This window comes from Anoplopoma fimbria, chromosome 5 (assembly GCF_027596085.1).
Source record: "Anoplopoma fimbria isolate UVic2021 breed Golden Eagle Sablefish chromosome 5, Afim_UVic_2022, whole genome shotgun sequence".
Lineage (NCBI taxonomy): Eukaryota > Metazoa > Chordata > Actinopteri > Perciformes > Anoplopomatidae > Anoplopoma > Anoplopoma fimbria.
In genome coordinates, this window is record NC_072453.1 from 13426948 (window position 1) to 13452526 (window position 25579).

The window sequence follows — 25579 nt, forward strand, 5'->3', positions numbered from 1 at the left end:
ACTCAAATAAAAGAGCACACAAGTTGACAGTTTGTCTGACTTTATTGAGAGACGTGAGGATCAAAGGGCAGCTAGCCATGCAAAGAACTAGCCTGGTAGTGTGCATTAAGGTGAAACGGGAATTCACCTGGATAATACTGATCCTGAGCCAATCTTGGTTCTAGCCAGTGAAGGTAATGTTTAGGATTAGCACAATGCTGATTGATCCAAGATGGACACTATGTAAAAGCTCCAAATTCAAATTTTTGCAAAAGCACAGGTATATTCTGACACGTGTGTGGCTACGCAAGATATAAGCTGAGTACAAAATAAAAGTGAGTGACTAGAACTGTTGTGCATAGTATTTGAAAAGATTTGTGCTGACAGGGCTGAATGGTAATTGAGCAAAGAGATGCATACATTGGTAAGTGGGACAATAAATAATGATCTCCTGTAATTTATAACTGAGATTAATGCCCTTAGTTGGCTCATGGATAGCTGCAAACCTCTTGGAAGAGAGCTATTCAGAGCATATATGTATATATATATATATATATATATATATACAGTATCTTCAAATGGCTATTTACAAATACTGTCATTTATTTATTTACAGTTATTGCCGCAACAAAGGCAGTTTGTCACTGCCTTGTGGTTTATAATGACAGAGCAATAAATCAAATGGTGTACGGGGATTTAGCTTCTTAGACCTTAAATAAACAATAACAGTCGCTCAGAGTTACTTAAAAGTAATCACATGTGCTGGGAGAAACGTTAGCTATTCAGCAAGAATTCAGAACATTTTAGACAGCTGAAGATTGGAACATGACCTTCTGGGAGACGAAACGTTTGAAAAGCATTCACCACTTTTTTTGACAAATAACACTGAATTTGGTTTTTGATCCATCATCCGGAATGACAGTATTTCATTGCTCTGCTCTTCCGTGCAAGAAAAGCATCAGAAAGTGGAGAAATAACACCATTCTCAAGTTGTAGTATAAAATAAAATGTATGACAGCGACTTTACATACAGATAAACAATGCTGACAATGTACTGACAGGAAGCAGATTTTAGAGGTTGAATTTTGAATTACATTGGAAACAGTGAGCTACAAAAATCAGTGTGTGTAGGGAAAGTGTCATTGAAGGGCTTACTGAGGAAAAAAAGCTCCCAGAGGAGCACGCAAACGCATTCGTCACATCGGGGCTGTGAAGAGCACAAATGTACAGTAATCTAATCACTGGAGAGCAGTTTGAAATACAGAACATCCCAGTGTGTGTGTGTTATGTCTTTCATTTAATCAAGATGTGGCATAGAAGACTGTTTTTCAAATCTTTACATATACGCAATGTTGTACCTGAATCATTTTCTAGTTGGAGCAGGAGGGACAGATATGCAAATCATAAACCCATATGACAGAGGCAGACATGTGCATGATGTGAGCTGCAGTCTGCACTCACAAAACCGGATCTTCATAACATATACCCTCGTTTGAATCTACTAAACCAAATCTCTTAAAGGGTATGAAACAAGCCACTAGAAATAAACAGCTTCAATCTTTCACAATCTCTTATGTCAGGTTTTCTCTACACAAACAGTGAAAAGAAGACACGCCTTGACATCATAAGAAGGTAGTCCTCTCGCATTTTTTCCGCAGAGGGATGACCAATGGAAATGGCTAGTGAGGTAGCCGGACATCCTGCACATTTTCCTCTTCAACGTGATGCTACATTTCTGTTGTGAGTCTGTTTAAAACCACACAAAGTAAAGTTGTGCTACAAGAGAAGTAGCTCTGAAGGAGCCGCCACCCCCCTTTAAGTCTTAAAAGCTTCTGCAATAAAAAAGCAAAGTCGAGGCTCGTCGTCCACTCAAACTGCAGACTCACTGCCACTTTTTTTGGAGGGGTGGGGGTGAGTGTTTGGCGGTCAGTGAGGTGTCGGGTAAACACTCCTGAGTATACCTCCGTCATAGTGAACTTCTTTTTTGATTTGAGGGTCAAGGAGAAATGCGCTGCCATCATATTTCTAGCAGATTCTTCACAGGCACCAAGCCTCTCTTCTTCCCACTGCTGAGCCGGAGGAAACCGTCAATCTCCTCGTTCTTCCCCACACAGATCTGCAGAGGGAGAGGCAGTGAGGGACGGAGGGAGGGTAGAGAGGAGCATGGAGCAGGAGGAGGAGCAAGTGACATTCAGTACTGTGAGAGAGTTTGTGGACTGAGAAAAAGTGAGCTGCATTGGAAGCCATAACATGCTGTCTTCTGTAATCTCAGCAGTTTTCTGCATGAATTTGCATACATTCAAAAAATGCATCCAATGTATGTGTGTGTGTGTGTGTGTGAGAGGGAGGAAAATTGTGTGTTCACCTGGGCCTCTTTCACAGTCATCTGGCCTTTGTCTCGGTTGCCGTGGAAACCATCTGTGACCTTCCACACGCGCTCGCCAGGGCGGACCCGCTGCACAAAGTTGGCCGGGAACAATCCCACCTTGTCTCTGCTTTTCCCCTGGTAAACACACCCAAACATGGACACACATTCACACACAGGTACACAGTTATAAATATATACTGTCGTGTTTCAGCTAAAATGAGGAAAAAGGTTCTTAATTGCTTGTAGTATAAAAATTCATGGCGTGACTACCCTTGTAATAAGACAGAATTTGCACCCCTTGTTGACGAACAGGAACTACCATATTTCAATCATCTGCCTGTTTACGTCTCAAACAGCAAACCCAACAGACCTCTTCTACTACGGCCCTTGACAGTCATTGGCTGAGCATACGCAATTAGATTCTGTGTTTTTTTTGTCTGTGTTTTCAATTCTGTTTACTTGGCGGGCTGCCAAAACATGCATCACATTTTTTTTTTAATCACACTAACACATTGGAATTCAAATAAACCATCACAATGAGCTGAAAAATAGAAATATAAGATAGTTTTTGTTCTGTAATTAGCCACGTCAGTGCTAGTCCAAAAAGCATCTGCGGAGCCCTAATCCCCCTCTTTTTCTCTTCAGAGGCTCTGGCACACAGGCGCGCAAAGCCCTCGGGTGCCAAGTTAGCTATTTCGCCCGTGTCCTGATGTTGGTTCCTCCTCATTTAGCAGAGGCATGTTTACACAAAAAATGGCAGGAGCAGGGTTTAAGTGTCAGTCTTCTGTAATGTAATGGGTTTGCAAGGGTGGAAATTACTCTCAATACTATAATAAAGTTAATTTATCTAAGTGTTCTTTAAAATATGCTGTTTTGCATTTATTTGGAGTAGATCCCAGCTGACATTGAGCGAGGGCAGTGTAAACCCTGGAGAGGACACCAGGCGTTTTAAACCAGTAATATAAGCTATAGAAGTATGGTTACTCTGCTTATTATTTATTTATAAAAGTGGATGTCTCTGTACTTTTCCCCGGAGACAGACCTGTCCGTCCTTTGGCAGGTGAAGGTTAGGATCTTCAGGTGTCTCATTAAACACTGACTGCAATCAGTCTTTTTCCTCTTTTCCTCTTCATGATAAGGGGCTCTGCTAACACCCACACCTGCCGTCCTTCAAGCACATCCACCATCTCTTTAGTCTTTCTGTCTCCAAACAACTCTGCTTTGAATAACAGAACTTCAACTGATCGTACCACCGTCTAACTGAAGTCCATGTGTGTGTTACTGTTGTATCTATTCAAAGGTAATACTGAGATTTGTAGTGATAATATTTTATTCACTACAGTGCATTTTAACTCACCTTCCACCAGTCCTCGTTGGAGTCATCTGTGACTTGAACTCTGTCGCCAGGCCTGGAGGAAAAACTCAGTCAAACAAAGCTGTCGATGCCAATACTTGTATCAAATCTTTTAATCATTTATCAACAGATTTTGGGAAAATATGTTTTCTTTCTCTACTGTTTATATGCTAAAAAGGAAATCTACAGCCAGCAAACATCAGCTTAGCATAAGGACCGGAAGGAAGCGGAAACAGCTGACCTGGCTTTGTATCTAAAACTCACATTTTTAGGAAGTTTCGTGCTGTAGCCAGGCTAACCATTTCCTTTTTCTTTCAGTCTTCAGATGCTAAGCTAAACTAACCGACTGCTGCCTCTAGCTTCCGGAGTGAAAAGGCATGAGAGTGGTGTCAATCATTTAACCTTCAGCATAATATATATATATATATATATATATATATATAACTAAAGTGTTAGGTTTTGTTTTGAATTTGAGTCTCATATATACGTTAAAAGATAAGGCTACTCTAGTTAGGAAGGACTCGACACTGATATCTGTTAACTCTAAGTCCAACTAATTTTTCATGTTTTATGTATAGTACTGTAAATGTCACCATGACAAGTTATTTTTCAGAGGAAACTTGACCGTTCTGTGCACGTGGCAAAACACCTCGTGTACGGTCCTCTTGAACAGACGCATCCTCCAGATTAGTGGTGGGTGTCTTACCACACTCAGCAGTTTCCTGCACCTACTAACATACAAAGACTCTTTTTCTTTCATGTCGCACACTCAACGTAGCGGTTTGTCCTTCCCGGCCTCCCAGCACGCTCCCCCTCCAAATCCAAACCTGCAACCCCCCCTACGATACTCCCGCTGAGGAGGCAGATGGTGTGTGGATGTCAGTAAATTTTATCCAGGTACAACACTTCCTCCTCTTTCATCTGATTTCTCTCATGTACACAATCAATGCAAAGGAAATTGGACTGACTGTAGTTCCAGGTCGTTCTTCTCCTGAGGCAAAAACTTGTAGAGAGCCACATATGTGTGGATGGAGTGGACCTCTACTTTCTTAGGAGTCTGATGAAAAGAGGGAGTATGAAAGGAGAGAGAGAGAGAGAGAGAGAGAGAGAGATATTGTTATCTGCATGCTTTCTTGTGTGGAAGTCTGAAACTGAGTGAAAAGGATGAAGAGTTTGAAAGGGGTTGACAGGGTGCATGTTCACCAAGAAAAAAAGGGTTGAAAGAAGAGAGGAGCGCCGACTACACACCTTCAGGCTGACCCTGTCTTCTGAATCAGCCTTCTCGCTTTCAGGAGGGGTGAGCACTGGAGAGACAGAGAGGGAAAAGAAAAGTAGAAGGAAAGACAATATGCATGAAAGGAAGAACGATTGTAAAAACAGAGAAAGAGGGAAAGAGTGCAGGTGCAAAAGAGAAAAAGGGGAGGGACACAGAGAGGTCTTGTTCTCTTTAAGGCAAACAGAACGTAAGCAGAAGTCAAGGTCATTTACTGTAACGTGGCAGCAGTACAAACAGAGATGATTCCCTCTCCTGGGACTAAAGATGGAGGTTAAAGTACTGTAGAGGGAACACACACACACACACACACACACACACACACACACACACACACACACACACACACACACACACACACACACACACACACACACACACACACACACACACACACATATATACAAACACATCCAACTCTAGCGCACTGTATGTCATTCTGACATTCAGCCACAAACACATTGTGGAAAGTCTCAAATCTCAAAATCATATTTGAAATAAAATGTACACCTCCAAATGGTTTTCTGTAGATTTACAGACTGCTTCTTCTTAACAAAGAAATAATAAAATAAAATAAAGTTTAAGGAAACATTCGGCACAGTTTGATTGGTGAAGACAAGCTTATTTCCTAAAATTCAAAGGCTACTTTAAGGTCTTTCCAGTATTAATCATAAAAGCTGCAAAACAATCAATTATCTGATTGAAAGCTCAAAGGAAAAGTATTTACTTACTTCCTGGGATGTGCTCCTCTTCAGCTATTGGCTGGTTTTCCAGTTTGTCCTGCAGATGTTCTTCCTGTCATAAAGAAAGAGTTGCAGCCGGCAAAGTCAGCAATATTCCTGGTATGATTAATGTCAACATGAATTTATATGAACGACTCTGGTTTTATGTGTGTTTTTATACCTCGTGACAGGGCGACTCTGAGATACTGCTGAAGCTGGAGCGACTCAGCTGAGCCAGCGACGTCCCATAGCGCAGTGCCTCATACACAGGGTCGAGAATGCCATTCTCGGCCTCTACACACAGACACAGAGCAACACACAGGTAGTTTTATAGCGGACACACACGATCCTATGCACGCACTGAGGCCCACAAGGATCGAAGGCCACAGACATGGTGATTAGTCACCCTGAAATTTTAGTTGTTTGTCTTGTGAGAAATCAGACAGCCAGTTTTTCCATCACTCACCTTGGGAAGCAGGAGCCTCTCTGACCACTCCCAGCGTATCAGTGACTAACAAAGGAGAGCTGAAGTTTCTTTTGAAAGCTCCAGTCTGACAAGCCGGCAGAGAGACAGAGAGACAGAAGAGAGAGGGCAGCGGAAGGAGAAACGTTACTTGAGGCAGAAAAATAAGACAAACGACAGATGTAATATTATGCTGTGAGACAATACCAGTGTGGCCTACAGTATGTGAGATGAAAAATGTGCAGGTTTCAGCTGAAACCTCCTGTAAATGCTGATATATTTTGCATTTCAGAAGAGAGGGAAAATGTGGATTATGGTACTTGTTAAATGTTTTTATGAATGTTATAAAAAACTGCAATAAAAAAAAGACACAATAACACACAGTGGTGGAATGTGACTAAGTACATTTCATTAAGTACTGTACCTCAGTACAAATTCAAGGTACTATACACAGGAATTTTGAATTTTATGCATTTTTAAACTTGTACTTCACTATATCTCAAAGGGAAATATTCTACTTTTTACTCCAAATCAAGCATCTGACAGTCCTCCAGATGACTATGTTTCATACCCTTCTTGTCCAGTGAAACATGTATCTGATTTTAAAATATATTTTTAAGGATTGGATTGAACTCGTATTAGTTTCACAGCTGTAAATTGCTTTGATGAAGCAGTATGTTGCTGTAGAAAACAGAATAAACTATACTGTCATTTACTATAAATTTACACTTAAAATAATATTATAAAATACTATGAATCCGACAGTTTCCACTGTTTTTTTGAATCTGTAAACATCACAAACCTAAATATAAAAAAAAAGAAAAGACTACATTTAAATAAATACAGAAGTAATGTACAAATACACGGTGCACAAGAGTTAAGCAGGGGAGAGCTACAAGATCTCTCTTTGTTTACATATCTTCAATAAATTCATAGCCAACATGTTTAACTTATTCCCGATAGCATCTGTGCACATATACTAACAAATGATTTAAGTACAGTGAAGGTTAGGCATCTAGAATTGCTTTTTAAGGTTAGGAAAATATTGAGGTCAGGGTTAAACTTTGGCGCCACCCTCTCTTCCCTCATTCCCTGACATCTCTCTGTTGGCATTCTAATAAAACTGCCATCTACTGTAGATGATATGCTGACTATGGATAAGTATCCCAAACAACAGCAATTAAAAAGTATCCCTTTAATTGTTGCTGCACTTAAATAAATGTCCTACCTGGAATTGACAGTAAATCACTGAGACAGGAAAGTTGCACACTAAAGAAGATATCTAAAAATGTTTTGCGAATTTTTTTCGACATTGCCACAAATAACAGAAAACATAAACCTGGCAGCAATAAGCCAAAAATGAAAACCTTTAACATCATTTTCATCGTGACAGATGCAGGGTAGATCAGCTCATATGGTCTATGACTGATGTTGGCAATAATACACTCACCATTAGTTTTAACAGGGAGCTTCTGCAAAATGTCCGCCAACACGGTTCTATGCCTAATGGTCTTTGTCAAATTGTACATGTGGCACTGAACAACTTTGATATCTGATTGTGTTTCTTTCTTTAGCAAGATAAATATGTTTTTAGCTACAGTACACGACTCATCAGTCAAAGAGACACAATTACAAAGTCCTGTTATTGACAGACGCTGTGATGACTCCGTTCTGTGTTCTCCAAATAGAAACAGTTTTTAAAGATAGTATCTTGGATTTATCAAATCTATGTATCTCTTTTCATCTGTTTTACAGTAAGTGATAAATGCTGACACCAACATGTCATCAGAAAAATCTTTAATCTTTGACTTATTTCTCTGCCGACCTGTGGTACATTTAGAGGTTGAACCTTTATTGTATCAAATTCAAAACAGCATTTAGAGGTCCATGTATTATTTTGCTCCATGTTTAACTTGTCATCTTTTAAGGAAAGGGAGATTGTGAGGTACAAACATTTTGTATGCTTGTGTCTGAAAGTCATAGTACAGGCATGCATTCATATAAAAATGAAACCAATCAAAATGACGTGCCATGGCAATTTGCCAGATCTTGTGAGTGTAAGCCCTCTGTACAGTACAGAAGTCATCCAAAAGTGAAACATTGCTCTAAGGTTTGGAGGGAGTGTGAAGGCTGTTCAATGCTGACAGACGAGAATTTGCCCCGAATCTCCTCTTTATCTCGTTCGTCCCAGAACACAAACTTCACCTCTACACTGAAATAACTGCATGAAACCTAACTGAACAGTGTTATTTCATCAGAATGTATCTATTTCTAACTAATGACGCAATTATAATATACACTAACAACTTCAAAATGACCAATAAAGTTATTATGATATCTACCATGATTACCCTTTGAGAAAGCACAGTTGCTCACGTAAATATCTGTACAGTAGGGCTGCAAAGGATATTTTTAATCATTAATTAATCTGCAGATTACTTTGTTATTTTTTAATTGAATTATCTCAAAAAATGAAAAATGCATTTAAGTGCAAGATGGCGTCATTTAACTGCTTGCATTGTCTCAAACACAGAAATATTCAATTTACAATTATTTGAACTGGAAAATGGCAGCAATTATAATCAAATAATATCAAGTAATGATAAAAAAAATTGTTCATTTTTTGCCAGTAAACCAATTGTTGCAGCTCTAGTGGACAGACACAGGGACATGCTAAATATTGTTTTCATCATCCTCCTTTTAATCTGTTTGTCACAGAGTGCTTCACAGGAATCAAAGCACAAAAACAAAATAAAAGACTTCTCTGTATATAAACTTTCTTCTTCACTCTATGTTAAATTATGAAATTTGAAACAAACTGATGTGCTCCAAAGTGGAGGTAGAGGAATTATTAATAGTAGCCACGAAACATCCCTTTGACATGCAACAGTCAAACACTTCCACTACAATTACATATCAACATGGACAGTTTAAGAGAGCAGACAGGCTGAAATCTCTCTCTTTGGTCAGTTGAGATCCACCGGGAGCCAGACTGGACTCTGAAGGAGATTCGGGTGAAGATGGATGTGAGTGTCAAGCTTTCCCGCAGAAGCAATTATTTTTTGTAGTGCTCAGCAGGCCTATTTCTTTAATCAAAGGCTAATATATCTTTAAGTTTAATTAACATCGATTAGCAGAATGTTGTCAGGATTCCAAAGCCATTTTCAAAACGATTGATACTGGAGATTTTTTAAAGCAATGGGTCATATATGGGTGCACTCAGCAAATGGGTTGAGAATGAGCCAGAGGAACTGCAGTCATTGATATTCCATTTTGAATTACACTACTTTACACTTTACTCTAGCTTGTCCAAGTTGTGCCTGCTCAATTTTGTGTTTTTATTGTTTATTATGAATGATCAGCGGTGACTCAAATTATCAAAGTAACAAAACCACACTGTCCTTATATTTGAATTTTACTCAAGTAAAAGTTAACAAGTCATCAAAACTAAAAGTACACAATATGTTATATGGTACCGTTCATAGTGTTTTAATATTTTATGATATTTTATATTGGCTTATTATTGCAAGCAGCATGTAAATTATGTAGCTGATCAGGATGAAGCTCAGCAGATTTTATGTAATTATGAATTAGTTATGAAGTAGTAAGAGTCTTTTTTTCTTAAACAAAAGCAAAAAACTAAAGAAATCAACCTGTATCATGTATTTTCTAGAATGAAGCGTCTTTTCATGACACAAGGTGACTTATATTCAAACAGGTTCAATTTATCTTACCACAGTTTTTCTAAACAAAAACGAGTTGGTAAGACGTAGATTTTTGCAATATGTGCACAATTAACTCTCACATAAAAAAAGTGCTCCCTCTGAAATGTAGTGAAGTAGAAGTATTAAGTAACATAGGAAAACTACAAATACCTGAAAAGTGTACTTAAGTAGAGAACTAAGTTAGTTACCTTCTGTGAATGACTTCATTTAGTATTTGCACTGATTTAATGTATTCATGTTTAGTCACGCTAAGATGGCCTGCTCCTCCTGCTCTTTAATGAACTCTCTTCTCCCTGCAGCAACTACATCCCTGCTCTGTCTGTCCTCAAGTCATCCTGAGAGTCTGACTGCATTTCTACTGAGAAAAACAAGTTTTCCTTACCAATTTGTTCTATCATAATTCCAACTCATTTTAAAATTGCTTCTACATGCCATTGTTGCCCAAACCATTGTGTTTCCTACATTTCTATTTAACTCAATTTCAGCACTTCAAATAAAATAGTAACCTTTTTGCCTAGAAAAGCTTTGGATGACGCACTTTGGCTGAGACTCAGTGAACCCGTCACTGTGGAGGGTGCAACTTTTAGGCTACGTAGGTGCATAAGGAGGGGCTTCGCACTCCATCCAGTGTCAGTAAAATGCCTTATCCTTGCTTTGATGAGTGTGCAGTGATCGAAAAGGACACCGCCAAAGGCTTGGCGAGAGCTGGCCGTGTCATATCCTCGAGGGATTGTGTGCGTTCCCAAACACACTGAATTTCACACTGAATTAGCCAGACCAGCTGGTACAGGGAGATATTGATTTTCCAACAGAGTTGAGAGGGGAGGAAGGAAATGTAGCACCCAGACCAGAGAGAGGAAGATCGGATGGCGTTATGTGAGAAGAGCAGCACATGCAGGAGGAAGGACAAAAAGGCTGAGTGAAAATAATGATGGGACCTGGCCACTAAAACTTTATCAGTGTCGTGTCATCCTCCTCAGCTGTTGTTCCTTTTCTGGTATAGTTGGAAGACAATTTGATCCCACTGCTGCCCTGTCATACATTTAACCGTGTGTTAGTCTGCCTTTGAAAGCCCTGGTCAGCTGACATTCCATTTATAACCTCTCCATTTTTGTCTCTGCTTGTTGGCTTTATCCTCGTCTCACAAGACGGGGGCTTTGATGGCTAAGCATATTACCAGGACTAAAGGCTATGCCGACAGACAATTACAGCATCCAGATGCTGTTTAATTCTGCTGACACAATGCATTCTGGGTTAGTCTCTTGCCTACATTGAACTCATGCATTTCCTGCCCATTTGACAAACAAATACACAAAATATAAAAATGTAATTAACTATGCAAGAATTTTTTTTGCAGCAGTAAGCCTGGTTGCTGAGAGATAACTGTAGCAAATGAGCAAAGCAACAAAGGTACATTGAATTTAATATTATTAATTAACACACAGCTGCCCTGACCACTGATTAGGAACGTTATGCTAATGAGTTGTCCCTTCAAGGGTGGCATTCCCTTTCACAAGTCAGGGACAGGCGTCAGGGGAATGATAAAATACAGTTAAACTACATTAACTAAACATTATAATAATATTATTTGAAATAAGGTAACTAAGAACTTCACAATCATTAGAAAAAAGAAAGTACATGATGCATTTGAGGTTAATCATTATGTTGACTACAATGTGATAAAATATTACAAGACTAATAATAATACAATAACAATATGTTACACATATTTCACTGCTGTCTCACTGCTGTCTCACTGGCACATCCAACAACTTTTTGGAAGATTTTGAAATAGCATCTCAGAGTTTCATCCCCCTGTTAACGCTAGAAGACCACATCTCCGGGTGTCCTATCGCTGACACATGTGCGAGACACTTGAGTGATATTGTTTTTTTTATGTGGGCAGTAAAGTGTTAATATTAGAGTTATTATTATTTCATAGAGGTGCATAGTGCGTTGTAGTGAGAATAAATGCTAAGTCTTTCTGAGGTGTTATTACCTTGCCATTACAGGGCTGCTGGGAGAGCTCCGACGAGCACCAGAGGTGGGTTGCCAGCTTGCAGGCTTTACAACGCAGCCCCTGCTTGGAATTCCCTGTAGAGACAAGACAATTTAAATTTAGACTTAGGGCAGCTGTCAATATGTATATATTATCAGCAACAGGTTAAGACCGCTACAAACCGCATTATCAGGTGCGGTGATGGTATCGCAATGGAGGCTGAAAGCAATAACGGTGATTATGTATTGCCACTCAGCTTTCTATGTCCAGAGTGATTTTAGATTTTGTATAATTAGTGTGTGAAATGCTGCATTTCCTGCCAGTTTTTCATCAATGGTATTCACAAACCACATTTTCTAGCTTTGTCACTGTTTTCCTTTATACTTTAAAAGGAATTGCAATTGTAGGTGCTTCAAACAATTAAAAAGACTCTCGAGAGTTGCTTTGTAACTGAATTTTTATTGCAAAAAGATATGCTAATTAGATTTTTGCCTCACATGTCGACACCAAACAACCAAAGCAGACTGTCTAACTATCAGTTGTGACACTCACATGCTTCATGTTCTGCATGTAAATGTTTCTAGTGGACTGGCTTGCATGTTACACAGTAAAGTACAGTATGTTAAATGTATTTGTTCAATCATTTCTAAAGCATGTCAGCCACAATGAAAGCACAGTAAGCCCTGGTCTTGAATTGTGAAGATCAATGTGCTCTAAAGACTTATCAAAAGGCCAAACAGTTTTGCAAGTAATTAAGCATTTATAGTTTACAAATTTGTCCCCTGTAAACAATCATCAATCCTGAGTTGATCCAGATCCACAGCCAGAGGTCTGTACCAAGCTGATCTAATACAAGGTCCTACACTTCGCAAACATTTTTAAGCTATGCGTTGACGTGTTAAAAATGATTAATAAACCCTTGAGTTTGCCTCTTGACTGGCTACAGCTCCACTGCACATAACATTTGTGAATACTGTTTTATCACTGTTTGGAGGAAGTTACTAGCCACCCTTATTAAACAGGATCAGAGTATTCTGGTAAGTCAACTGACTTGGTTTTCATGAAAGGTACGGCTGAAAAATGTCAGCATACCAATTGTAAGAAAAGGAGATACTACTCCCCGGGGAGGCATGTACACATGATTGGACCACAGAGCTTGCTTTCATTCATTTCCATTGGGACAACTTTATGCTGAAGAAATAGACCCATAGAGCCAAAGTATCGATCTTCAATCATTTAAGAACCACAAACTAAACTTGTTTTATTATTTTGGGTAAAGAATTGAGCAGAAGTCCCAGTGGACAAAACTTCAGCGAAATAAACACTAAATATCTGTAGCTTCCTTTAAAGCTAATGTTCCCAAAAGCCTATTTTTATCTAATATCTTTTCACATTGGTGAGGAGCACAATAATTCAGCATGGTACAGCAGTTTGAACCCAACTCTGGTTAAAAATGAATATGCTTGCCAATGTTTTTTTTACCTAGCATCCAACAGAACCCACTGACCAGCTTAAGGCTCCTTTTGGTAAGACGTCCACCTCTCTGAACACCATGGCAGTGATGAAAGCGACCAATATGTTCATGACGTAACTGGCCCAACTGACCTACCTTGGATCATGTGTTTGCATCGCTGGCAGCTGGCAGGCCTACGGAAGACGTGCTCCTGAAAACAGTGGGTCTTGATGGGCTGGGCCTGAGACTTTGGCTGGCTTTTGGAGGTCATCGATTGCGAGGGACTGATAGAAGGTGAGCGTGATGATAATGAGGGGTTGGGACTGGTAGAAGGGGAATGTGACGGAGAGCGCTCGTAGGCCAGGGGGGACTCGGAGATGGGGGGAGGAGATGGCGGGGGTGGAGGTGAGGTGATAAAGGCCGAGGGAGGGCGGGATTCGCCGTTACTGCGCTGGAAAAAGTTGTCCACACTCTTGCTGCGCATGACTGATTTGAAGGAAAGAGAGCGCTTCAACCGCTGTAACTGGAAGACAAAGAAAACAACAAGAAAAAACATGAAAGGTGACCTCGAAGAATATGTAAACTTACAAGTGGTCCAAAGAGAAATGTGTTTCTATTTCAGAGAAATGAGGACACATTAACTTAAAACAGCAAAATACATCCACTTAAGGAAATAAGAGCAAACCTCAGTAAGCACTCAAACTCTCTAAAAGTCTCTAAAAACCTATTTCATAAATGAGCTACTTGTTGTGAACAAATGGATTCCACACAAACCCATTCCCTGCCAAAGTTAAAACATTCAAAATATATGTACGTGTTTTTGTCTTTGCTCTCACTGTTCTGAAGTGAGCTTGGCTCAGATGGAGAAAGTGACGCCATTTCTTTTTAAATTGTGACACTATATACAGCAAAGGGTGAAATTGTAAAGTAGCAACAATAGAAGCGGCTTCCGAAATGACACAAAAAGAAGTTTCCAGCTCGAGGGAATGTGCAGTGTTTGAGAAATCAGTCTGTTAACTAACGGTCTGTCAGCTCTGCCCTCTGACTGCCCTTGCCATGCCAGGCTGGCTTCTGGCCATCCATCTTCAGCTTTTTCACCTCTTTCCTTAGATCACAAAGTTGCCATCCCATGCGGATCCACGCGCGTCAATAGCCCTTAAAATTCACGTTTGATTAGTTTTATTGAGCGGCTCGCACCTTTGCAGTCAGTGATGCACGGCAAACACTGTGTTTATCTTTGACTCTGCCAGCCTCGATTTCTCGCATGCTTGCCGTCCAGTGCTTTTGGCTACAATAAAGTTGAACTGATAATGACAAACAATTACGGGGGACTTAGGAGCGATGGGATCCAATATCGGGACGTAATACCTGCGGTGGACTCATACATCAAGAGAATTGCCTGGAGGATGAGGGCATGGATGTAATAAGTCCCAGAGACTGAAGAGCACCTCCTCAATTTACACAGAGCTCATTAGCTGTCTGTGTTATCGACGGGGCTGATGAGCAGAGACCAGCCTCTGACTTCAAAGTTATAGAGTTTTATAGAATTATGGATATGTTTTTTTTGTGGCGTTAACATGTTTTCACTTGTTGTGATGTTACCTCTTCTACAAAAGGTAGCATCCTCAGTGCCCATTGTACCTTTGAAAGCCATTGTAAAAACCCATCTCACTCCTTCGCAGAAAGTCTGATCAATAGCATTGAGCACGTTGTTCTTTTTCTTTCTTAAGCTACAGATTCACAGATGCCAATTAGTTTGAGTGATGAAAGAGTCCTCTCTGTTGACCCATTAGCGAGGGCCTCTCGTAAATGTTTTCTACAGGGAGCTGAGGCCATGCTTTCCTTAATGGCTTTTTCTTGGCTCGACTGGTAGCCTATTCAGTAATGGATGTTCCTCTCTATTAGATTTTTAACTTGTCTGCTTTTGTTAATCTTCTCTGTGTTGAAGGCCAGTCTTTGCTCCAGTTTCAGGGGGAAAGGAATAATTTCTTTAGGCACAGACTAGGCAACACATGACTGATAATCAATAGCTAAACATACCTCCCTGAGCTTTTACCAAGATTAAAGAAACACAGAGGATTCATCTGAAAATAAAAAGAATCAAAAGCTTGTTTAATACCAGATGGATTAAAGTAGTTTTAGAGCGTTGACTAATCATGAAAATTGGACTTTCATATTGACATGTACCACTGCTTCTCGGTTTAACTTAATATTTATATATAACTCAATATTGTAACCGCAAACCTGCACTGAAAAGAGTAAAACTTAATTATTGAACACATTTAAGTGTGCAGTTTTATACAGTTCATCAGTGGATCTCTTATTCGACAGTTTCTGCATATAAACTACCTAATTTATCCAGTCCTATAAAGTTCAACCTCAGGCACTGTCAAAGAAAATAGTGCAGAAAAATAATTTTATGATCAAAATGTACAAAGAGGCAACGTATTTAAATCGCCACTCTGGGCACCTTCACAGTTCGACATGAGGCAAAGTTGAATAACACATTGCACATTTTTAAGGTTTTGGTTAGCACCTTTTTCCAATAAAATGAAATAAAACAATATAGAATATAATATTCTTGACAAATGTTCGCTTTTACCTTGTTGGTAAAAGTTTGAAAACGGCCCTTTTTCTGTTTAAAATTAAGATTCTCTGATTCACAAGTCGAACCTGCTTGCATAGAGCAATGACATAAACACCTTCCAACAACTGAAACACTATCTATGAGCCGGGCCCTATTGCCCAACATCAGTGGTCAACATCACCGATGCTTTTGTGGCTGAATGGGGCTACAAACTCTTCTCAAAGACGTAGGACCTGTTAATGTCCTTGGTTTTGAAATTCATTTCTCAGCATTCACAAAAACATGTGTTCAGGTGTCCACATACATTTGCATGCACTTTGGGCCATGAACAGTAGTGGTTTGGCATTTTTAGGACCACGGTTAGTTCTTCTTTAGAAGTTTTGTACTCCAACCAGCTCCAAACTGCCAACTGTGGTTTGCAATACTGCATCATAACCATACAGTATACTATTAAATCGCTTCTAAAAGGAGTTTGGGGGTCTCATTCTGATTGGTTAAGCCAGTACGTGCAAGCTTCAGTGTGGTAAAGAGCCTATAATGCCTGTTAGAGGGACCTGATCATAATCAGGGTTTAACCTGTGGTCTTACACATTCAGGCAGCCTTGTTTAGAGAAAAACATCATAAATCATGTATCACATCTAGTTTTTAGCCCGGTCTCATTCAAAGAGCGTGAAATGATTGTGCTTTGTCACGCCCCTCAGTGTGTGACATTGACGCGAAAGGCACCCTGATTGATTTCACAACGTTAACCGTCATAGTTTGAAGCGCAGTGCTACCCAGTGCATTAGAAAAGGATGTTTAGGTGTCTACAGTACAAGAACTAATACAACAAAATCATTATTGTAGCTGCCTGCGTTTCTCATTTTGGAGCTGCAGGGCATCACACGCACCACTATCTGGATTATCTCCAATCCTTTATGGTTACTCTTATTATATGTGGGGCTTTGTGCTATAATGTGTGCTAGTACAGCTTCTGGTGTTATTATTATATCCATAACATCCTCGGCTGAAAACAGAACAGAAATCAAAAGCAGAGCTCTAATGAATGCAAATCCCTATATTTCTCCATGCCCCTCTTGTGTCTCTCTGTAAGGTTTTGAAAAGTCTATTTATGGATCACAGAACTGGAGATCCATCACACTCAGAACTACTGACAGCAATTATCTCATCACCGTGAAAGTACTGGAGCAGACTGGGGTTTGAGGGAGAAGAGGAAGCAAAGAATAAATGAAAATATTATGGAGCAATCAAAGAATGTGAGGCAAAAAATAGGTAAAACTGAAGGGAAAAAAAGCATGGTGAGGTGAAGAGAAAGACTGAAAATACTACACCACCACCACCATCCACCCCCCTTTGTCTTTGAAAGCCCAAAGCACCAGGGCCTTTCTCTATCACCCCTTTGACAGACAAATGGCACAGTGGAGACAGAGCAGACGTCTCAGCCTTGTTCTTCAGCCGATTGAAAATGAGCACAGAGCACAGGGATGTTTGGTGATGGTTTCTATAAATAGGCTGTTGTGTGCAATGCCTGGATAAATTAATGATTAAGCAGTGTGTGTGTGCGTGAGTGTGTGTGTGTGTGTGTGTGGGGGGGGGGGGGATGTTAACTGAAAATGCATGTGAAAGGCGAAAGAAGTCATCCTGCTGCTACTACGATACAGATCCAGCTCCCATGTTTTGTTTTTACAACACGGAAGTGTTGCAGTGAGGCGACATTAAGAGAAAAATCTTGCTGATAATAGTAATATATGTTGACCAATCTTGATGTTAAATACTTTGGTATTAATGCTTTGTTTGAGGAGATATACAGTCCTAACCGTTTGACTGCAGTCTTCTGGAAAGAAGATTTAAATCACTGAACACAATGTTATGATCAATCTATATAGGTCTCCTGCTATGATACATAGTATCAAACCAATCATGACGTATTGTTGAACTTTAGATACAGTTTTCTTTAGAGATATAAAAATAAAGACATAAAACAATAACCATTCCGTCACTTAACATCTGCCAGTAGTTTCAGCTGCCAAACAGTTGGATCCTCTCCTCAATTGTGCAGATACATTAAACGCATAAAAATGATTTAAGTCATAGAAATAAATATAAGCATTTATCACATTAGGTATGTAAGCCTGGTTTGAATATCAATGCTTGTTTTAGCATTGGTCTGACTCCAGTGACATCCTTGAGCAGAGCCGATGCTGCTCTTGTGTCTTAATATGCACAGCCTTTAAAAACACCAGTATACTGCAATGTTGAAAGCTGTAACAGCCCATTAATTGATGAAACATTAATGGATCAAATATATTGTATGGTAAAAAAAAAAATGACTCTACTTCCTATAATATTAGTATAATGTGTACAGTGTTTTGTGCATGTTATTCCAACATCTATCTAAATGTTGGTTAGGTTTATTACTGCATTAATAAGCCGTTTAGATGACAGTATTTAAATGTGGACTAATGCACCATTTTCCACCTGTCTCTGTGTGGAAAAGTACTTTAACCATTATCTGCAAGTTAGAAGACAGTTGAGCAAATTACTCCCCAATGTCTGCCATCTCTTGCACATAACAAGCCCACTGCAGTGTGTTTCATGGGATATCTTTAGCTGCTCATGATATTAAAAAGTATAACTGCACACACAATTACCTGATTAAATGTGGCATTCTTGCTGCAGTGACCTTAGCTTTAAATTAAAGGAGACCTCACTAGGCATTGTTCCAGCTGTACCCTGTTAGGTGGAAGTGCACCTACTGAAAGGACCTTTTGTGCAAATAGAGTTAGTTCACAGCATAAAAAAAGCACATATATGAGAGGTGAAACCCTTAGTATTTTTGTAGTATTAAATAAAATCACATTGCGCTGTAACGACATTAACTTTGTAGAACAGCTTTTCAGCGCTTGGGAAGTTGATCTGAGCATATGGCTCCTTTGATTTCCGCTGCATTACTTTCCAAATTACTCAAGTCACATAAAAACTTTATTACTCGAGGGAATATAGATTGAGGCAATTACAAACTCACAGACGGGAGGACAAGCTAAAATAAGGCTTTCATTTTAAAGATTTTCCAGACGGGAAAGGGAACCTGAAATGAACCTAAAGCATCAGGAGGTGTCTCTGTGATCTATTATACCATTTGTAGAAATCTTAGGTTAAAAAATAAATAAAAAAAGGTGTGAATCAAGGTAAATTATTCTCTTATCCTCCTCTCATTGTCACATCCACAGCTCTTTGTGTGGCTCCTAAAGACCTGTCTGTTGTTTGGAGGGCTGATTTCTAGTGATGCATGAGCCTCTTGCTTGCTAAGACTCCACCAGCTCACAAGCTGCCTGCCCGAGTGTGCAGCAAGAGAAGCTTGCATTTCCTCACTCAGCCGTTTTAAAGGCTTAACTGCACAAGGGGCTTTTGCAGTTAGCATTAGGTGCCTGCCACAAAGGCTCTTCGATTTTAACACAATGGTGAAGTAGCATTTCTCATTGGGGTGTTCATAACTATTTGGTTAGCCTATGATTACTCATTAGGGCTATAATATCTCACATTTAAACACAGAGATTGTGATCTTCTAGATTAAGAACTCGGGAATTCCAGAGGATCGGTTACTGATGTCGGATTTTAAATTGAGCTGACTTCTCAGCCTTATAACTACTACCATACAGTAATTTTCATGACTGATATCACCCTATTTTTCTATATTAATTAACATCTAAATCAGGACAAGATCATTATATTCATACTTAAAGCACAACCCCCTTAATTGAATTCTACATTCAGAAATCCGAATTTCACATAAATGATGGACAGATGTAAAAGGCAAAATTCAGGGATATACATTTTTCAAATGATAAACCACAGTGGAGGGAAAGTCAAGTCTTTTTTTCAACTTAAATAAATCAATGCTATTTCAAGCCAGTAACTCACTTGCAGTGCACTCTTGACGAGTTGATAATAAAGTTACGTCACAGTTTCTAGGCAAAACAAGCTCTCGTTGACTGATTATTTGTGGATGCATTGAATATTCAAAAAGTCTTGCAGCTACATGTGTACTTTTCACAGTTTTTCCTCAAGGTGAGTCAGCCATTTGGAGCTGGAGAGCATAAATATTGTTAAAAAAAAAGAAATTCCCCACTCCATTAAATTAAACAGCTTTGCCTTTCGGGAGACAAACCAAACTCTGAAGTCCACTTTCCCTAAAGCATCAACCTAAGGTCAGCACTGAACAAAGAACTAGATAAAAGCCATATTTATTCCCAACTGACTCCGCTCTTAGCCCCCCCCCCAACACTGCACATGGGATTCTGCTGGATCAGCAGCATTTTAGAACTTAATCAAGGACAGTAATTCAATGACTTCATCATTAATCCAAACAGTGCTGGGTCATCACTGGTTACATGGGCACACACTGTAAGGCAAGAAAGTTGGTTTGCATTCATTCATAAGGACAGTATTGATGTACTATTCTTTTGGTGTTTTCTGTCTTTCTGAATATTCGTCTCTCCTTTGTTGGGTCTCTGTCTCTCTGTAACCCTTTCTCTGTTTTCTTTGCAGACTATAGTTTGTTTCAAAGGTCAGCGGCACAAGTCAATCATTCTGGCAGGAGAAACACAAACATATCATGATCTGTCAGAAGTGAGTGATGTATCCTCCTGCTAACAGCGATACGGGAGAAACAAACACAAGGAGGCAGAATATGCTTTGTTAAGAAATGTCGTCTACACAGTACAATCATATGAACGGCACAGATGCATGCTGGTACGCACCGGAAAAGCTCATTAAAGAAGTTACCTTCTGACACAGGACCTCAGAAGTTAACCAGGAGGAAATGAAATGTCACCACTGTCAAAACTTGTCAAGAACTAATGAAATAATAATAATAATATAGCTACACGTTTGTGTTTAACGATGCGTTTCATGAACTGGAGAAATAACAAATTGCAATTTGATTGTTTTCATGTTTGCACATTTGTGAAAGTAATTTTGAGAATGAATGGAGAAGTATTAATCAAAAAAAGAATGTGTACTGTAGTTGGCTTTGACTGACTGAACTGGCCACTGTAGTCTTCTCTTCTGTCTCTCCGTCTGTATGTATTGATGTCCCATTAATGCATATTACAAATTTTGCTTCTTCCCCTGAGTCTACGTGCTTTTCTCGCCTCACATGTTTTTCATGGATCGTGGTTATATCTGGACCGTGGTCATGCCTCCTGCCATTGCCCTGTCTGACATCCACTGCTACTATTATTATTATTATTACTATAAGTCCCATTTCTCTGACTATTACTGCTACCATCAATGCTTTTATTATAGAATTTTCTTTTATATCCACTACTGCGGTTATTATTAGTAGTCGGAACTGGTCCATCATTATTCTTCTTACTATACTCTCACTATGTGAATCATTCATATCATGTGTATATGACTTGTAGCTCTATTATGTTGTTCATTCTGTACACATGACATCTATTGCAATTCTGTCCATCCTGGGAGATGGATCCATCCTTTGTTGTTCTCCCTAAGGTTTTTTTTTCCAGACAATGTAGGAAAAGGAAGGAGGAATGGGAGCCATAAAGAGAGAAAGATGAGGGGCGGAACAAGCCAAGGTATTGGGTTTCATTTCACAGAGAAAGGAAATGCATACTCGAAATAGAATTGAAAGATCGAAAGAATATAGAGTGACGAAGAGAGGAAAAAAAGGGGCTGATAAGACAGTTAGTGAGAGGAACAGCAGAAGGAGGAGAGCGCTAAGAAAGTGACTGTGAAGGGCAAAGTCAGAGAGAAACAGCTGCAATCATTCCACCTCATAAAAACGTCTTTGTGTTGTCTGAGAAGGCGATGGGCTGTGTGAAGGCCCTGCGGACCGGGGCACCGCACCACCACGCATTAACACCGAACGGTCTGTGAATATCAAACTTTATGTAGCGGCTGATTCTGTGCACAGCTCTCATGTCCTCCACTCATAAACAACGTAGAGTTTAAAGGAATAGTTCCACATTTTTTGGAAATACTTGCTTTCGTAACAAGAGGTAGATGAAAAGAGCAATATCACTTTTATGTTTGTAAGATAAATATGAAGCTGCAGCTTGTTAGCTTAGCTTAGCTTAGCTTAGCTTAGCGTAAAGACTGCAAACAGGAGGAAACAGCTAGCCTGACACTGTCAAAATATAACAAAATCTGCTTCCTTTCACCTCCAAAGCTCAATAATTAACACAGTATATGTTGTTTGTATAATCGATACCAACAAAAATGACAATTTTCCCTTTTAATTGGTCATTTGCCAGGTTAAATGTTACGTTTCGTTCTTGAGAAAAAGTTTATTTTTCTCGCATGCCTCCATGGTAAATGAAGAATGAAAAAGAATGAACAAAAGTCTTGATGAAAAGTCAGCAAAAGCATATCAAAGCCTCTGTTTTAAAACTCTCACACAACTCGTGCTGTATAAACCAAGTATCATTGATGCAGCCGTATGCTCACCACTTCCCAAACACATCAAACCCTCCTAACAACTACTATTTAAATACATACATAGTTGTGTGAGAGATGGCAAACAGATGTCTTGATAAAGTTTTGCTGTTGTTAAACGCAGCTCTCATTTACAGACTATTCTTCGTTTTTTGATTCCTTGTTCACTTTGGAGGCAAGAATTCAAGGTAACACGTAGTGAGCAACTGATATACAAATGATCATTTTGTGGGTGAAGTATTCCTTTAACCATTGCTTTGTCTCTCCAACCTCGTCCTCTACTTTATCGTACTTACTGTATCACATAATGCAAAACCCTTGAACGGCAGGCTCTCCAAGTGATTAGAGAGGAATAATAATAACAATACCCATCACCTTGCCCGTAGGTGTAGGAGGTGGAATAACTATTCATTCTCTGTCACAGCATCTATTAGAAGCACTCTAGAAAGCGGGTAGGCCCACTTCTCACTGTAATAAACACTCTTAGAGCCGAGGGACGGTGGGGAGAGAGAGAGAGGGAGGGAGGGAGGGAATGGAGAGTCAGAGATGAAGGAGAGAGAGAGCTGATGAAGAGATGAGAAAGACTGCAGAGAGCAGCAGCAAGAAGAATTGAGAAATAGACAGACAGGGCTGCAAAAGGGGGAAAGCAAAAGGGTTGAAATAGTTATGAAGTGAATACGGCAATGTACGCAGAAGTGAGAGGATTGAGAGTGACAGAAAGAAACAAGTGAAGCTCTAGAGATACCCTCGAGCAGACTGCTCTAAAAGAGACCCCGCGGTTGTAACACACATTTAATCTTTTTTTCCCCCCCACCTCATTCTTCTTCGGGGGGGATGTGGAGCGGTCGTAGCTGCCGGCAGGGGCTTGGCAAACACAGATCTAGACGGCTGACGCAGCTCGGAGGATCGCTCCCCCCCGTTCTGTTTTTTGTCCGGACGACCATTTGGGTGAATTATGACCCAGCCCCCAGCAAGACACAGCAAACATCTGCTAGCTGATTGGCTCGTAAATCCATGCAGCACCTCAACGCCCACCATCCACTGTGTTTGTCTGTAGTCAAATGGAAAACGAAAGAGGCCCGTCCTTCCAGGGTTGTTTTTAGGTTCCGGTCGTGATGACCAACAAAAGTCAGCCTTAATGTGTTTTGTAATGGTGATTGCCGCTGCAATTAGGCCCCCCCGTTTTTGAAGCTCTTTTGACAATGTTAAAAAATAAATGTGATGCAGGAGACTTAGGTCATGTCAGTAAGGGAGAATTTATAGTCTCAATTCAAAGTTAAGCTCAAACAGCAACCACAGGTCCATCTTTTTTTATAAAGACATTCTAAACACTAGATTTATAGAGGAGATTATACTTCTCTGGATTAGACTGCCCTGGAAGACAAGAGCTTTGGGAAAGCTGTTTCCTGGTTTGTGCTAAGAAAATGTATGTCAATATGCAGACCTGATAACATGATAAATGCCTTAAGGTGGGTCATGCTTTAAGTCCTAATCTTGGGGCTCCTTATTGAGGAAAGTCAAAGATCTAGTTCTAAACCATCTGGCATTAGTCCCATTGCCATTGGAAACCTCTTTTGCAAGGAGGGCCATGACAGCAGCATAAACAATTTGCAAATACAAAGAACAGGTAACAATACTAAAACAAGACAAAAAGTAGTCTAAGTACAGAGAGGAGCAACATGGAGTTATTCACCAGAGAGTTTCAATAGTCCTGAATTATGCCAAAGATTTCAGATTCAACAACAGATTCCAAGTGTCTGGAGCGGCAAACATGAAGGCTTTCTTTCCCATCTCTGAGCATACATCAGCAGCAGATATATGGCTTGTGATCCAGGGTTAATGAGCGCAAGATGAACTCAAGATGCAAGATAGTTATAAGTTACTCCTAAATTCACGCGTTTACTCAAATACACCTTCAGTTTATCGGAAGGCAGATAATATTCTAGCAGTGAAAGCACCAAAAACAATGTATAGGTCACAAATAATGTGACGTAAATAGGGAACCAGCAGATCAAAAGCAGGTTTATCTGTCAATACCTCTACCATGATTGCCATCCTGGTACCTGTGATGGTCCCATGGTTGTTGTTTTTTTGCAAGATAAAAGATGCAAGGCCCCCCCCCAAAGATACAGGCAGGTAAATCATCAATCAACATTTACTGCATGTACACAATATTATGGATGTATTCCTTTATATTGATCTCAAGCCCAACATCAGAAATACCCCCCAGCATAATATGGTCTTCACCTGTGTTCATTACATCAATGGAGTTCAAGAAAAACACTGTCTTTTCTTGAACTTGTGTCCTTAACACACCTTAATTTGTATGCATTCATTACAGAGACACACACACACACACACACACACACACACACACACACACACACACACACACACACACACACACCATAATGCGAGTTAATCTCTGCCCTCTGTTAACTCCAGGTCAGGGTAGTTGCACAAATTAAAGCGGCTATTATAGCGGATTAGAGTTGTTACGCAACAGCTACAGAATTAGCCTCCTAAAGATAGATGTCCATATATATAAAAAAAAATAATAATATGCATATAAAAAAAGACAGTAACAGTAACTTTCAAATAAACACTGATCTGTTTTGCTTTGAATGGCTGCACAGGTGTGTCGGTACCTTTGATTCAGGCTGGCTGGGGACGGTGGCATGCGGTCGGTGAAGGTTTTGTGGTTCGTTTTCCTTCTCGCTGATCTCCGTCATCTCCGTTCAGACCAAGCCTCCTTGTGAAAAGCAAAACGGGGAAAAAAATGGATAAGTCCACGGTGACAAGAGATAAATGATGGAGGAAACTATGCACGCAGAGGTTTAAACATCGCTACAGTCCGGAGAGGAAGAGCTGCTTCAAACCCCGTCATGTCATCTTTAAACGGCGGGATGCGATATATCCCCGAGGAGAAGACCCTTCTTATGTCTGGTTAAAGACTCTAGACTGGTGCAGAAAAGACAGAGAATGATTTAAATGATGGGAGTGGAAATATCCAGCAGCCCACTGGTCCTCTTCTCCTCCTCGCTGTCTCCAGCTTCTCCCATCCACCGGCCAGTTTTCCTCCCCACACACACACACACACACACAAACGCGTGCTCTCTTACAACAACTTTGATTTCGACGTGATGAAGCTCTCGGCTCGTTCTGATTGGTCGAGATGTCTCAAAATCTGCTGGTG

General features: G+C 39.9%; 1 protein-coding gene across 1 annotated transcript; it reads right to left on the reverse strand.

Annotated features, from left to right (window-relative positions):
- Window positions 1-1996: 1996 nt before the first annotated feature.
- LOC129091730 (SH3 and cysteine-rich domain-containing protein 2-like) lies at window positions 1997-25326 on the reverse strand. Its single transcript, XM_054599426.1, has 12 exons — window positions 25263-25326; window positions 25032-25135; window positions 13493-13859; window positions 11884-11978; window positions 6163-6247; window positions 5878-5990; window positions 5706-5769; window positions 4950-5005; window positions 4670-4758; window positions 3705-3756; window positions 2345-2482; window positions 1997-2095 (listed from the first exon to the last, which is right to left on the reverse strand). Exons 2-12 carry the CDS (start codon window positions 25113-25115, stop codon window positions 1997-1999), a joined length of 1242 nt encoding a protein of 413 aa, XP_054455401.1. The 5' UTR covers window positions 25116-25135; window positions 25263-25326.
- Between the last annotated feature and the right edge of the window lie 253 nt (window positions 25327-25579).

Coding starts and splice junctions, on each gene's coding strand:
- LOC129091730 (XM_054599426.1), bottom strand. CDS start 25,115: ATGACGGAGATCAGCGAGAAGGAAAACGAACCACAAAACCTTCACCGA. Junction 13,860..25,031: donor CCAGCCAGCCTGAATCAAAG/GTACCGACACAC, acceptor TTTGTCTTCCAG/TTACAGCGGTTGAAGCGCTC. Junction 5,770..5,877: donor CAGAGTCGCCCTGTCACGAG/GTATAAAAACAC, acceptor TCTTTATGACAG/GAAGAACATCTGCAGGACAA.